Source organism: Vipera ursinii (genome assembly GCF_947247035.1).
Source record: "Vipera ursinii genome assembly, chromosome: 5".
Lineage (NCBI taxonomy): Eukaryota > Metazoa > Chordata > Lepidosauria > Squamata > Viperidae > Vipera > Vipera ursinii.
This window is the reverse complement of record NC_139518.1, coordinates 25,154,085-25,170,463: the sequence shown is the minus strand read 5'-3', so window position 1 is coordinate 25,170,463 and position 16,379 is coordinate 25,154,085. Positions and strand designations below refer to the sequence as shown.

At 37.1% G+C, this 16,379-nt stretch overlaps 1 protein-coding gene across 12 annotated transcripts in view; it reads left to right on the top strand.

Moving 5' to 3' along the window:
• The window catches only part of MBNL1 (muscleblind like splicing regulator 1), a 173,515-nt gene that overhangs the window by 107,844 nt on the left and 49,292 nt on the right, over positions 1 to 16,379 (top strand). For 7 of the 12 annotated variants that reach the window (XM_083364670.1, XM_083364673.1, XM_083364668.1 and 4 more), the window contains 2 exons: positions 12,045 to 12,215; positions 15,034 to 15,126. In XM_083364670.1, coding sequence (XP_083220796.1) covers positions 12,147 to 12,215; positions 15,034 to 15,126 — 162 coding nt within the window. In that variant the 5' untranslated portion in view covers positions 12,045 to 12,146. The remainder of the gene's footprint in view (positions 1 to 12,044; positions 12,216 to 15,033; positions 15,127 to 16,379) is intronic. The other 5 variants (XM_083364671.1, XM_083364678.1, XM_083364677.1 and 2 more) reach the window with 1 other exon arrangement.

The window sequence follows — 16,379 nt, the reverse complement described above, 5'->3', positions numbered from 1 at the left end:
ATTATGATAAAATATATCTAGGCACTGAGTACGTTAAAGGGTTTATACACATTCAAGGGTTGCTTTTTTTGTTAAATTCAAAACTGTTAAAATACATAGTAGTTTAATGTCCAAATATGTTTTGCACAGTTCCTAATTGCTCTGCATTCTAGTGCACAGTAGATAGGTTCCCCCTTCCATTCTTCAGTTAAGACAGTGTTTCAGAATTACAAGTGAGAACTACTTTTCTGATCTCCAAGTCCAGCTTTAGTCAATTCTAAGGATGTATATATATTCAGGTTTAACATATATGTGCACTATTCAAAATTTACGCTTACCCATTCTTTCTACTTCTAGAGTTAAGAAAGGCCTCACAGGTGTTAACAGCCATATATGGTTCAGTCAAATGAATTGACAACTGGCCTTGATTAGCTGGTGATCCTTATACAAATAAAATGTTTAATCTTCTTTCTTCTGTCAGCATTAGCCCCACCAAATGTTCTCTGCAGTAAATAAATTAGGATCCATATTGGTTTTATGCATCTTCAGCGCTCTTTCTCAGATCATGCCCTTGAATAGTTTGTGGACTTTGGGCCATTCACACAGTAACAGGTCTTCAGCAGTGTAGACAGTGCCTAATCCATTTTATCCATATCTTCTGTACAAGGAAACCAGCAATCCATTATCAGCAACCAGTACAGCTGTGAAAAACGATGTTAGCCCACACAGCCATCACTTCCATTTCTACGGTTCTTCCGGGAACCCATCTGGCTATTTCTAAGATTTACCCCCTTGCTGTTCCAGATCTGCCACCTATTTTTCTCCGATGAGAATTGTTTCCTATCAGAATCTAAACTAGCACGTATCTTCTCCTGCTTTACTAGCAAAGCAAATGCAGTCTACTCTGTTTGGATATATGAGGAGCCAACAAAAAGTCATGACAGAGAGCTGGCTGATTACATGATTGATTTGTAGAAAACATGATTCCATCTGGCAGACCTAAAAAAGCAGCATTAAAAATCCTTCAGTCTTTTCATATAAAGAGTTTATCATACAGTATAGTACGCGGTGGCTCAGTGGGTTAGGACGCTGAGCTTGTTGACCAGAAGGTCGGCAGTTTGGTGGGTTGAATCCCGAGTGCCGCATAACAGAGTGAGTGCCTGTTACTCGTCCCAGCTTCTGCCAAACTAGCAGTTCGAAAGCACGTAAAAATGCAAGTAGAAAAATAGGGACCACTACGGTGGGAAGGTAACAGCATTCTGTGTGCCTTTGGCGTCTAGTCGTGCCGGCCACATGACCACGGAGACGTCCTCGGACAAGCGCTGGCTCTTCGGCTTTGAAACGGAGATGAGCACCGGCCCCTAGAGTTGGAAACGACTAGCATGCATGTGCGGGGGAACCTTTACCTTTACCTTATATATTGTAAGCCACTTAGTGTAAAAGGGGTATGAAAAATAAAAACAGAAAAAAGTTGATCATTGCAGCTTTAATGTTAAGGTCTTTCTTCAGCCAATTCAACAGTATTTTTGTAGAAACACTTATCTGAATTAAATCTGAGCATTCATTCAGGAAATGCTTCACTTTGGAAGAGCCAGGTTGTTCCTTTTGGAAAAGAATGAGTGGCACTGTGTTTGGAAGTTTTTGCAGTTTATGCCATGCCTGCTTGCTGGGACTGTTTATTTTAGCTATTTTTATATCATTGCACAGAGCACAACTTTATACAAAGCTTACAATAATGTTATATTCACTGTGCTCCTTTGTGTTTATAACATGACACCAAATAACTCTGATCTCTAACATTCTTTATGTAAATACCTAAAGTTTGTAGCTGTAGTTAAGCATCTGTCCTAGGACACACATATTCAAATCTTAGTTTTGAGTTTTGAAAATTAACTATTTTGAGAAGTTATTGAGAAAGAAAACATGCATAATTTTCGCACATACTTCTAGATAGGTTTTTTTTTACTGTTTATAAAACCTAATAGAACTTTATCCCAAAATATGAATGTTTTTGCTTACATTTGCAGGGCTGGGAAAGCTGTGGCTTCCAGATGTTGGATTGTAATGTCTATCCATTATTTAGAGGATGTGGAGTTTTGCAACATCTCAAATTTTAGTATCCAGTGTACAGGCACAAGAAAAACCTGTGATGTTTTAATAATGATATCCTGAAGATATGATTATTACATCAAGAATCAAGGAAAAGATAATGATGATTAGATTCATATCCTTAACTCACTAGATGACTGTAGACCCTCAGCTAACCCTACCTCATGGGATTGTGGTGGGAAAAATAGGAGAACGCTATTTACACTGTTCAAAGTTGTGTTCAGTGTAAATCTTGCTCCCAGTTTTCCCACAACAAAGTCATGTGTTAGGGTGAACTGTGTGAGTCTAAAGCAGGGGTGTCAAACTCGCCGCACCACGTGACGTGTTGCAATGTATTGCGACTTTTTCCCCCTTGCTGGAGCTGGGGTGGGTGCGGCTTCCGCATGAAGTACCCGGCCCACTGGCCAGCAGTTTGACATCCCTAGTCTAAAGTCATCTAGTAAATTGGATTGAAACCTGGGTGTGCTCATTTCTAATTTAAACCGTTGTACCACACCCACTATCAGTGTTCTATTTTCAGTGTTGCCTAATTGAAAACCCTTGGGAAATGTGGAAACAGGTCATGATATAGTTAGCTATTTTTTCTTGCTTGTCATCAGCATTAATTGGATAATTACAGCATTGAAGCACAGTGGGAGCAGGTTGAAATGGATGTAAAGCTAAATTGAAGGAGTTCTACTGTTGTTCTCTGTAGATAGCTACAGAGAGCGTGCTGGTGAAACCTACAAGTTACAAGAGGATGTAATTGAAGATATGAGAAGTTGCAAAGTGATAAAAATAGGAAGATAGAAATTTAGAAGCATGACAGATGAAAGGAGGATTTTGTCATGACAACACTCCTGTCCACGTCTGTGCTTCCCATTCTTTTCCTTACACTTTGTAGCTGAATGACTTAAGTATCACCAATGACAGCTTTGATAATGTTTCAAAAACCAATGCAAGAAAGGGCCTTTTTTATTTAAATACAAGTACAACAGCTGTTTCACTGTGAAATAATCAAATTTAGAGTTCTACTAGAATTCTGGCTTTGCAGAGTAAAAATTTAGTGGCTATACCTCCAGCTGAGGGAAGTCAACCTCTGTACAATGCTTTTTTCTTTTTTAAAAAAATCCTCTCAACTTCCTTAGCCAATCTGAGTCCTTGTCCTGTTTCTGTGCCCCCTGATTCAAATCTGAATGGTCAGATACCTCCTCATCTCCCAGTTCGGCAGCTTACTGGATTCTAGTCCTGGATCTTTAGTAGAGCCAAACTGAATTCACCTTATTCCTTATTGCAACAATCTATGCAAAGGAAGCCTGGTTGTAGATAAAGCAGGTATCAGGGCAAAGGCAGCAAAAATAAGAAGTTAGCAGCTTAAGTCTGCTATTGGAGATTGTATGCTCATTCTCAACCTGTTGGGCCTTTGGCTTTTCTTCAAAGGAAGAATTTAACAACCAGTTCTTTGGACAATCTTTGGACAATCTCCTAGCTGGCATTTTCCTGGAACACATACAGTGCTGAATAAAGGAGGCGGTAACTACATACATGAAAGACTCCAGCATTCACCCTAATGCTTTAAAACAATTGGAAAAGGAGGGAATATTGTAACAATATTAAGTTGTAAGGATGCTGAGCTTGTCGATCAGAAGGTCGGCAGTTTGGCGGGTCGAATCCCAAGTGCCGCGTAGCAGAGTGAGCGCCTGTTACTCGTCCCAGCTTCTGCCAACCTAGCAGTTCAAAAGCACATACAAATGCAAGTAGAAAAACAGGGACCACTACGGTGGGAAGGTAACAGCGTTCCGTGCGCCTTTGGCATCTAGTCATGCCGGCCACATGACCACGGAGACGTCCTCGGTCAAGCGCTGGCTCTTCGGCTTTGAAATGGAGATGAGCACCGGCCCCTAGAGTTGGAAACGACTAGCACGCATGTGCGGGGGAACCTTTACCTTTACCTTTTTATTAGTAATCCCAGGCCCAGGACTGGAAAACTGATTGAAGCAGGCTGCAGATGGGGTTAGGAATGAAGATGCTAAGATGAGATCTAGCAGTTCCCAGGCCTCAACAGGACTGTAATGTCAGTAGTTCCAGAGAAGAAAGTCTTGGGTTTAAAAAATAAAACATGTATTCTAGCCAAGTCACGTCTAGGAGTCTACCATCAGCCAGTCAGTTCCAGGGTATAGAACTGCAGGTATGGAGAGGTTAGATTTAGAATTATGCAAGGCCAAACTATGACAGGTTAAAGCTGTAAAGGAGAGTTTTCATGGGGCTTCAGTCAAAAGGGCTTGCAAATCCTTTTGGATCTACACCATATGTACCAGGATATATAAAAAAGATGGGAAATTGAGTTGGGGTGTTGGGTTATATTTGAACTGCAAATGAATACTGCATATGCATATAGCTGAGGGGGTGGTGAAGAGATTGAAAAAAACTTTGGTTGTTTTCTTACCCAGCTTTGTCAGGTCTTGAAGTAAATTGAAATATTGCAGACATAATGCTGTCCTAATTACATAGTGCACTGTTGGATGTTTTGCGTAGTGTGGGCTTTCAATTTGAATGTTGTTGATAGGAGAACTAGAACAAAATATAATGTGATAGCCATCTGGACACCCCCTTCTCATTTTGTCATTCCTTTTGATTAAGAGGCAAAGGATTGTGATGACTGGCATTAACGCAGCTTACAGCATTCCCTTGTTTTCTGTGTCTCCTTAATATATATTTATGAAAAGCCTATGCATGGAAGCTAATTGCAGGATCAAGCACTATGCTCTCTGGATACCATTGCTGAAAGAGTCAAGCACTTTGAGTGTTATAAAGTGGTGTAATAAAATGGGTAATGATAATTACCATCAAGGAGCCCACTCACATAATACAGAAGAGAAATCTTGCTTCCTTTATGTATCACAGAAAGACAATAGTGAAAACATTATTTCTCTCCCTGGATTTTCCTCCAGTATATCAACAAATAAGCTTTAATTATTACATGGATAATCAGAAAGTGGATTACCCAGCTGATGATTTCCAGATGTATTGGGGCAGAAAGTTCAGGAATCCAGTCTTGCACTAACTTGCTTATTGAAATTTGCAGAGTTATTCTAAAACATCTAGAGAATACCAGGTTGAAGGACATTGTTACAGAGGATGTGGGGTGAAGTTGCAGTTACTTTACAATTGTTTTGCTTGCTGTTGAACCCCTTGGGTACTAAGTATATGCACCTAGCCTGGAGTACAGGATTTCCACAAATAGCATTGTTTTAGTTCTAATCTAAAGCATGTAACAGCAGTGAATATTGCTACTTATGGAGATCTTGCTTCTGCTTTTTTCTGTTTTAATAGTCTTCTGTTTATGATCTTTAAAAAATATTTTCTACTATTTAAAGGCCAAGGTGTTAAAATTTACATCTATCAAAGTCAGGAACAAGTATGTTGTGATTTTACCAGCTCTGGCTATGCTATGTTAATTTTCTGCAGTAGTCAGGGAAATCTACTTACATGACAGTTGAGATATTAGGGCCACTGACTTTCTCTGCAGTATATGCAACTCAAACAGAAATACTAACTTGCTAATGCACCTGCAATATGATAGCTTCTCTGCAGGATAAAAATAGCATTTTATCCATTAAACAAAAGCAGCTTTTTTTTCTTAACAAATTGTTTGCTTCTTTTAATGTGTTTTGTTGTCCAGATTCTAGGTTGCTGTCCTGTATATCATTTCAATTAATGCAATATAAAATCACAATGTAAGTATATGGGAAAGGGAGGTTATCTTAAGGATGCCATGCAGTTCTTATGTAAAAGGCTGTACTTCATACACTCTAACATCTGCCATTCCCCCCATTCAGTTTCCCCAGTTTTTTTCTGCTGAGACCCAACATTTTTCTGCTACTGGAATCTTGCAATTTGTATTCTAAATTGCCTTTGAAGATTAACATAGGGACTAGCCTCGAGATATATGCACTGGGACTTGAGAAGTTTCACTGCCGCTGTTGTTTCCAGATTTTAAATCAAGTTGGAATTAAAAGTGCTGTCCTGGATTAAATGTGATGAATTTTGAGCAAAGCCAGAAGAGAGTCAATTGATTAAATCCAGAGTTTTTCAAGCAGATTTCCATTCATGGAACAGGAAAAGTTATTTTCACCTATTCCAACCACCGTACAGTTTGCTTTCAGGATTGGCATATTTCTTCCATTTCTGTTTGTGGAAACATTTATTGGATCACAAACATTTTCTGTGAATGAAAAGGCTCATTATCTAAACCTTCATGGAGGAACCTAGTTTAGCAAAATGTGTAATTATAAATTTGGCCTGTTTAATAGGAGGTACAATAACTTTTCTTTTTACGGTGATGTCAAATCAATGGCTCATTTAACTTTGAGAGTTAGAAGAAGTTTAAGAATGATGTCTTTCTGCAGAAGTTCCTGAATACAGTAGATATAATCTTTGTTTTATCTGTTCAGAAGTGCATATTTTGGACCATACAGGCTTCCTTTTCATTTTCTAATGAGAACTTAAAATATTTCCTAGAGACAGCAAAAATACAAATTAGCTATTCAAATGAAAACACACATTTTGCTTTAGAATTTGTTTCCAAATATCTCTGATACATTCATATTTATGAAGGGATTTGATCAACCTTTCTTGTGGAAATGTTTAGAATAAAAATGACAATATCATATGAATATGAAATCCTATAATTGGGAAGCCATGCTATAATTAATAGTCACTATCCAATAGAGAAATCTCACTTGCTAATATTTCTTCTATTGTTAACCAGTGGGACATGCTCTTTTATCAACATTCTTGTGATCATAAATTTATGCATAGTCATTAAAAATGGTAAATATAAAAAACAGAATGTAGGTATATAGACCAGGAAAAGGAATCTCTTCCACATTTTCTGCATCTTCTTGCTTTCTAATTTATCTAAAGAAGATCCACCATTGCCCAGCCTTAAAACAATAATGCAAATGAATTTACTATAGCTATTCAAGCTGATTTTATATAGCATTTACTTCATTGAAAAATGATTGTACTCTGTGTTCTTAAATAGTTATCTGAATACTTGAATTTTTGGAACTATAAGGAACTTTCAGAATAAATTGAATGATGAGGGAAATACATTTTCAGTTAACTAGTACTTTTATTGTAGATTGCAGATATGTCAATCTTCACAACTGTGTATCTCTATATCCATATGACTTGATACAAGATGAAAATTGCTTCCATATCAGCTCAAGAGCCCAGAAGCTCTACTATTTTTCTATTAACTCTTCCACTTGTTCAGAGTGAATATATAGCCGTTTAGAGGCTACAAGTAGTCCTTGACATATAGGCCTTCATTCAGCAACCATAGTTACACTGACACTGAATGAGTGGTTGTTGTGACCAGTTCTCAGAATTCCAGCCATCCCAGCACCCCCTACAATAATGTGATTGCAATCTGTGGGCTTGCACTTAATGAGCAATTTCAGTGCCCAGCAATCACATAGTTGCCACTTGTAACCTTCCTAGCCAGCTTCCCCAGTAAATCACTGGGGAAGTTAAGGAAATTTGCAAGATACTGGGGTAATTCTCTCCCAACCATGCACACTCCCCCAGTTTCTTTGTACTTGCATTGCACCAGTCACACATGCAACCTTTCTGAGCCCTGCTGTGCCTTCCTCACATCCCTCACACCCTCCCCAAGCCTTTCTATGCCTCTAGTGCACGCCCCCCTTGTAGCCTTCTTTTGCGTCCTCATACTCCCTTGAGTCTTCCCCCACACCCAGCAGCAGCCGGTTACCTGCCTGCCAGCCTGCATACTTGCAACTTTCTTCCAGTTTCTCCACAATTTATTTGTAGGAAGCTGGCAGGAAGTGGTCTCACCTAACGACCTTGGGAATCAGTTAATAACTGGGACTATTCCCAGCATTACCGTTACTAAGTGATACAATCAGACTTTATGACCCCAAAATTTAGTGACAGAAATTTCAGTCCAAATTGCTGTTATAACTCAAAGACTATCTATATATATTTAGAGAAATCATTGTTAAAGTCTAAAGCGAAATGTGGATATCTGTGACGTTGCTTTTAGGCCTTTTGCACTGAAACCTTAAAATTGAGATGATTTGTAGCTATAGTTTATAAGAAAAGGAACAAGCTTCTGTAACAATCTATAAATGTTATTTGTTATCTTTCTGGATTTGTCCATATTATCTGACCTAATACAGGTCATAAAATCTTGCTGCCAATTTTTCCCCTCTTACTTTTTGACTTATTTTGTACTGCTGCTGAACTGTTAAATGTACAGTTGTTCTGAGAACACCAAGGCAAATTTAATACTTATCTACGATAGTCCCCAAAGTAATAAATATTACCTCTACATTATGCTGTGAAGATCACTTTTTTTAATGCATAGCAAAGTTAAACATCTGACTTTACTTAGAAAAAAAAATCAATGTTCATGTAACATTTCAGAAATTACAGTACTGAAAGCAGTGGAAAATAAGAGTTCAACTCCATACACATCTGTTCTTGGCAAAACTCTAAATTCAGTGGATTATTTTCCAGATAAGTTTGTTATTGTTGTTAAAAATGCTTAGCTTTGGATAGTTTCAAAAGAACTGGCTTCAGAGCATTATGCAGCTAAACTTATAGAACTTAAAATATTTATTAGTACATTAGACTCATAGAGTTGGAAGATATTTTAGAGGTCATTCAGCTCCCCTACTCAGTGCAGAATCCACTACAGCATATTTGATAGATAACCACCCAGCTTCTATCTGAAGAGCTCCAATTGTAGAAAACTGATCACTTCATATGGCAGCTTGTTCTACTGAATGATATCTTATTCAGCCAGGGAGGTTCAACTGCTATCTATCTTAACCCTACTTCTTTATACCTTTAAACCTGTTAGTTATATTCTTTGGAGCAATAGAGAATAAGTTTTTCCAGTCTTATAGATACTGAAAACCTACTATTGCATCTCCCCTCAGTCATCTGTAGTGACCATTTAATTATAGGGCTTAGTTTCCAGGCTCATCTTGGAAATGTATGGATTTTATGCCAAAGAAAATGTATTTTAAGGAAGATATATTTCTGAATTTAAATAGATTAACAATTCTCATTGGAAAAAAAGATGAGAGGGATTTTTTTAAAGAATGGTAAAAGATCACAATTCTGAATAATTGTTTTCAAGAAACAAGACGTGATAACCTCAAGGTATTAAATTTACACATTTTGTATAAATGTGTGTCTGTGTTCAAGTGACTGGATTTATTTATATACCTAAGGTAACTTGGCAGGGAAGTTCTGTTTAGTCTCATAGGTCATATTGCAAACATATATATTTACAGGGTTGCACAATAGTTTTATTAATACCTAGCTCTCAATGCTGATGTGATAGGATGTGAGCTAATCTGAAGATTCTTAAACTGCAGAACTTTTTCATTAAAAAATAAACTCCTGGAACTCCTGATCAAGTGAGGTGGGACTTCTGAATGTCAGCATCCAACCTTTCTTATACTTATACTTGTTCCTTATTAAGGAGGAAAAAAACTTAGCCCATTGCCAAGAATTTTATCTTTGTTCTTCTGGAAACTACTCTGTGGTCCTCAGATTAAAGAAAACCAAAAAAAAAAAAAAAGAACCCCGAATTTAGACCTTACACATTTTATTTGGAAGCTACCTATAAGCTTTTAGTATTTTGATTCTGTAATGTGCCTTACGACATTTTTGCTGCATATTATGATGCAGAAATAGATTATTAGTTTGTAAATAATTTAATATCATCTTTAGATAACATGGAGTAAGAGCTACAGTGCATGATCAGAGGTTGAAAAGTGGTTAGGACCTAATCACACTCATGAATGAGGCCAACATTTTCTTTATTAGTGACCTACCACCTTCCCTCCAAAGAAGCAGAAATCAGCTGCTGAGTTTTAGCCATGACACAGGTGTAAAGTAATAGTGTAATCAGAACTGTTTGGGGAGTAAAATAGATACAAGGAAAACTACATGAAGATTAAGAGCACAGGTCATTCATACTTGTGGCAAAGCAACAGTACTAAACTTGGTACTATTGTCTGTGTTACTCAGAAATTTCAGGAACCACTCTAAACTTTCTCAACTTTCACGAGGTTGACGAATGCTATTATAAATCTTTATTTACACCGTTCAGTAAAGGCACTGTTTTTCCACTATTCAGCGTATATGAAATTTTATATATGGCATGCTCTGTCTTTCTGTCTGTCTGTCTGTGTCCGTCCATCCATCCATCCATCATCTATCTATCTATCTATCTATCTATCTATCTATCTATCTATCTATCTATCTATCTATCTATCTATCTATCTATCTATCTATCAACATCTAATATACCTTATACCTATAATATTCCTATGTTATAGACTATATATACTGTGAACAATAATCTACTTGAGTGCCAGATTCATTTTATTATATAGTGGATGTTCTCTGTTTTTAATGATGTTATTGCATATCTTTCCTATTTTGATTTGTTTCAAACATACAGTATGTATAGCATTTTAGTGTTTTGAAAATCATATTGACAAGTTCTGCTAGAATTATGTATCTCCCACAAAATCAGAAGAATTATATAAAATCCCATGATCAGAGATCTGTTGTGCAAATGCTAACTGGCTAGTCAAATATATTTGTCTGGCAAGAGCAGAGCGACATGGGGAGAAATGAACAATTTACTTGGCCACCATTATTTTTTAAAATTATTTGCTCTAGAATTATTAGAATTATTTAGATTATGCTATTTATTCAACCAAGAAGACATTTGGGTTTCTTTAATACCATCATTTTAAGTATGTCTCTGGGGAAATAGATGCCATTATTGTCCTCGAATGAAGGCACATGTATGTGTCTCTGGATAATGTAGCAGGATCCAATCTGAGTCGGTCACTGGGACCAGAGGTTTATTCTTCCAAACTTTAGGGCTCATGCTGGAGCCCATCATCATGGAAAGAGAAGTTCCCCGATGATGGGGCTCCAGCACAAGCCTGAAAGCTTGAATGAATAAGCCTCTGGTCCCAGTGACCAACTCAGACTGGATCCTGCGCCATTATTGCCCATTTACTTATGATAATTGAAAGCAATAATTTTGTTGACTGCTTGCTATTTTCAGGATACGTGCCTCATTTATGTCATTTAGTGTTCACATGTTAAATGGGGTCCTGAGCTTCATTTGCTTGTACCCAGAGAACTGGCAGGACTTAACATGGAGTTTGATGTCAGTGTCGGGATGGCTGAGCTACTTTGCACTTAATTTAATCCAGATGATTTTCATGGAATTCTTGGTTATGCTTCTTAAGTATTTCAGCCAGCATAGAATGCCAATTGTTAATATTTGTACTCATCCCAAAGCTGTCTTTTGTCAATATTTGAAGAAAGGGTGATGTTTTTTTTTTGTTTTGCCATCTACAGAGAAAGATCTAGTTTTAAATCTTTTGTTTTTTTTTTCTGAAGTTATTGAACTTTAAAAAACATTACAATTAGCATTTCTTTAAAACGTTAACTGTAAATATTTTATTCTCACATTTAGGTGGCTATTTATTCATTTAACTGTATTGCATTTGGTGATAAGCACCCACAATTTAAAATTGCTATCATTACTACTATTATACAGACTGTAAGAGTAACTGATAATAACTGGTTGTATGGTTTTTCATCAGTATCACAATGTTTTTTTTAGTGTTGTTCAACTTCCTGTAAAGATCTGTATTGTTTGTGTTTTCATTGTGTATAGCTATGCTTAAAACAGGGCTGAAAAAATAAAATGTACACAAGGAGGTAATATGTGTAGCTTATGTGCATCTAATGGCTATTACAGGGTTTCCTGCCTGAGCAGGGGGTTGGACTAGATGACCTCCAAGGTCCCTTTCAATTTTATTAATATTATAATAATAGCAAAATGGTTCATATAACAAGCAAAGCAAAACTAATAGTTTATCTTCTGCTTTCCTGTATTTCAGGGCCGATGTTCAAGGGAGAATTGCAAATATCTTCACCCACCACCACACTTAAAAACACAGTTGGAGATCAATGGCCGCAATAACCTGATTCAGCAGAAGAACATGGCCATGCTGGCCCAACAAATGCAACTAGCCAATGCCATGATGCCTGGTGCCCAGTTACAACCAGTGGTGAGCATTGTTTTACTCTTCTTCATTAGTGTTCCAGGATGTGACAGCCATTGTCTCAGTTATGAAAAAAAATAGCCTTGCGAAAGTTGCAACTGTAGTCAGAAATTGTACATTATAGATAAATAATAAGAGGGAGTATAACACTTTTGTATGGTGCAAGTCAGGTATCTAGCATCCAGTACATTTCATTGATTAATATAAAAGCGACTCATATAGAGTAAAATATGGCCCAAAATGGGTAAAATTTTATCTAAAGACCTGCACTAGTATTAAGAGCATACACTTATGCTATGTATTGTCTTTACCACATAGTTGTACAATTGTAGTAATATTGGGCCACCTTGCTTTAGACAACACCAGACGATCCAACTCCAATTACGTCATTTGGCAAGAGAGAGTAATTAGCAATACAGTTTCCAGAATAACTGGCAATACAATATCATTTTACTATTTTTTTTTTGTAGAGGCACCAATCTGTACCCACCTAATCACAGAAGCTCTTTCCCTTTTGTTCCTGCTTCCACTTTCTTTTTCTTTTATCCACCCTTCATGTCTTCATGTTATTATCAGGCCTCCATTATCTTTATCACTGTCTTTCCACATCGTTTTGCCTCTGCGGTTTCTTGTTGGTGAATACAGAACTACTTTAGCCTATGACATCTGCTCATTCATACTTAGAAAATAAAATAAAATAAAAATTAAGAATACATACAGTATGGTATCAAATGACTGTACTGTGGTAGTGATATCAAGAGAAAGGATTTCAGAGGGAGGATTAGGACTATGTTGCAAATATTATACTTGCCAAGGAACAGTTTGTTGAGTGGTAAGTAAGATTAATGTAATATAGTATCCATTAGTAGCATTTTCTCTTCCTTCATGAAGAAGATGCTTAGATTGGGGCATCCAATTTTAGATTTTGTTTCAGGACAAACAGTAGCTTACATCCTTGACTTTAATTGATTTAGACATATCTTGGTCTTATTACAAAATAGACCCATTGAGTATAGTTGAACTTCTGCATGATTAATAGGGTTAATAAGGATGTCCTAAGCTCTGATATTTTTGCACAATGGCCTACGTGTAAGTCTGGTTAAGACAAGTATAATTTAATTTTATGAAAGCATATGCAGAATTGAGGTATCCACCTATAAGAAAAGTAGCAAGCAACAACTCCTCATACCAGATTGATTCCAAATGTCCTGACTTTAATCTGATTTGTGGGCACAGCTATAAATACTTCAAGTTTTCCAGAAATTATTTTAGACTGGTAGAATTGGAGATATACATGCAACTTTGAAAGCCTGGTTTAAATCCTCTGTTTTTAGTTCATAAATTTGATGAGCAGGATAAACAAATCAGCTTTGGCAGGAGTAGTGAACTGAAACATGCTTCCTTTCAACTAATAATAAGGCAAACTAGTCAGAAATCTCCACTGTAACGACAATGCAGCTGATGAATAATACATTTGACCATGTTTAACATCCTGAGGTTTTCTAAAATGTGCAGATAGTTTTTAAAAAGAACTTTAAATGGACTATTTAAGGGACTGGGGTTGAAAATATATATTTTTGTGTCTTTCTCCTAAATGATAGAAGAGATTTCCACAGAAACCAATAAACTGTATGGAACATCCTTATGCTAAACCTGTATTCCATTTTGACTGGTTTCTGGCAGAGAATTCAAGTAGTTAATCCCCTTTCCAGAATTTTTTAATTAAGATTTTGTTACTGAGCTATATCTGCCTTGTTTATTGTAGCTTAAGAGAGTAATGAAAAGCAGTTTGATAACAGATATCCTCATCCAGTTGTAATTATACGTTGGAAGAAAAAAATAAAGGACATGCCAACAAAATTCTTTGAATGTTGTAAATAAGAAAGAAGTTAATGAAAGAGTACTATGACAGTTATATCTTCTTAAGCATAGCAATGTTTTGAAGATTAAAAATCAAATGAGGTGTTTCATGCATATGAAAGAAATTTTTACTTCAGGACATAAGTGGAAGAAAAGTTATTTTGTGGTAGTGTTTCCCCATGAAGAAGTCTTATTCTGGGAGATCATAAGAAAAATAGACACATCTTGCTAATATTTAAACGTAATTCAATCATACTTCAGCTTGAAATGTAATTCAAATAATTTTCTTCAGACTGCTGTGCAGAATTTCCTGAAAAAGCAAGCTGCATTTTTGCTTTGCAAAACTAGCTGCAGCTAGAAGATATAGATTTAAAAGCACGTGCTGGCATGTTTGCCACACACAGCCTCTATTGAAAAATGCTATCAACAGATTAAGATCAGAATGGAAAAGTAACGGGATTTAAAGAAAGAGGAGAATCCAAACTATTCTTTATTATGTGTTTCCCTGTTTTAAATTGACTTTCAAAACTGCTAGTGATCGGCTGGGATATTGATGCAAAATTTTCCCAATGATACCATGTTCATCTGGAGTGGAGAACCTATGCTGGTTTGCAGATATCTTTAGAATAAGCAACTTTCCCTAAATGTGACACCTTCCACAAGGGGGAACTTCAAGTTCCATAAATCTCACTAGTAGCTAAGCACATCTTGAAGCAATTGAAGAAGGCTGCATGCGAGATAAACTTTAAAAGTCTAAAAATATCTAGAAAGCCATAGGTTTTCCATTCTGATACTTATAATTTATTACTTGTTTTATTAGAATTATAACTTTTAGTTACAGTTGAAACCTTAGTATCATCAATTTATCCTTTTCATTTAACTAAATATGATTATTAATGATTAAGTGTAATATTTTAAGTAGTGAACTTATTACTATTATTATTATATTATTATTTCTTCATAGAACCATATCCCTCAGACATTCCAAAAAAGAGGGGGGGAGGGATCTGCATATTTCATCGACACTGATTCCATTTATCAATACCAAACACTAAAGGTGAGAAACTGTTATCATTTTGGGTCTTCTTTCTGTTTTCCTTTGTCAGCTAGAAATAATGTGTTCCTCACATTAACTGATTAAATGTACATTCCTAGAATGTCAGAGAATTAACATTTCTACGTCAAGTAAACTATTTGTTTTATACCAGTTAGTGAATAAAATTGACAGAATTAAAGGTAAGCCTTGATTTCATACTAATAGTGATATGCTACTGGCACACTGTCCACGATACTATCTTATTCAATGCACGCATTTCATTTTTTCAAAACTTAAGATTGTTTTTTAAAAAACTTAAAACTATTCAGCGGGTATAGCAGTAAAAGAGTTCCTTTTCTTCTGTGATGAAAAGTAGTTTATGTGCCTTTTGCATTTAGGCAAGTAAATCAGGGCTACAAGGTATAACTCGGGGGTGAGTTATTATCCCCTGTCGATAGGGCCCGCAACCTCGGTGTCCTCCTAGATTCACAGCTATCCTTGGAAGATCACATAGGAGCTGTGACCAGGGGGGCCTTCACTCGGGTTCGCCTGGTGCGCCAACTACAACCCTATCTGGACCTGGATGCCTTACGTACAGTCACCCATGCACTTGTGACCTCTCGCCTTGACTACTGCAATGCTCTCTACATGGGGCTGCCCTTGAGAGCCACTCGGAAGCTTCAGCTGGTGCAGAGTGAGTGCAGCTGCACAAACACTTTTGGGGGCTTCCCGATACTCCCATATCACACCTCTCCTCCGTGAGCTGCATTGGCTTCCAGTTGCCTTCCGAGTGAAATTCAAGGTGCTAGTGATGACATACAAAGCCCTACATGGCATGGGTCCGGATTACCTACGGGAGCACCTACTGCCAGCGTCAACACCCCTCCGTCCTGTGCGCTCCCACAGAGAAGGCCTCCTCAGGGTGCCACCGGTCAGAGAATGCCGGCTGGTGGCCCCCAGGGGGAGAGCATTCTAAGTGGGTGCGCCAACCCTCTGGAACTGCTTGCCTATCGAAATCCGGATGGCCCCCGACCTTCACACCTTCCGGCGTGATTTAAAAACCTACCTGTTCCAGCAGGCCGGCCTGGCCTGATAGATCTTGGGGTTTCATTTGTTTTTTACTATTGTTAACTGTATACTTACCTTGCTCTGTACACCGCCCCGAGTCCCTCGGGAGAAGGGCGGTATATAAAAACTAACTAACTAACTAACTAACTAAATAAATAAATAAATAAATAAATAAATAAATAAATAAATAAATAATATAGTGGTTT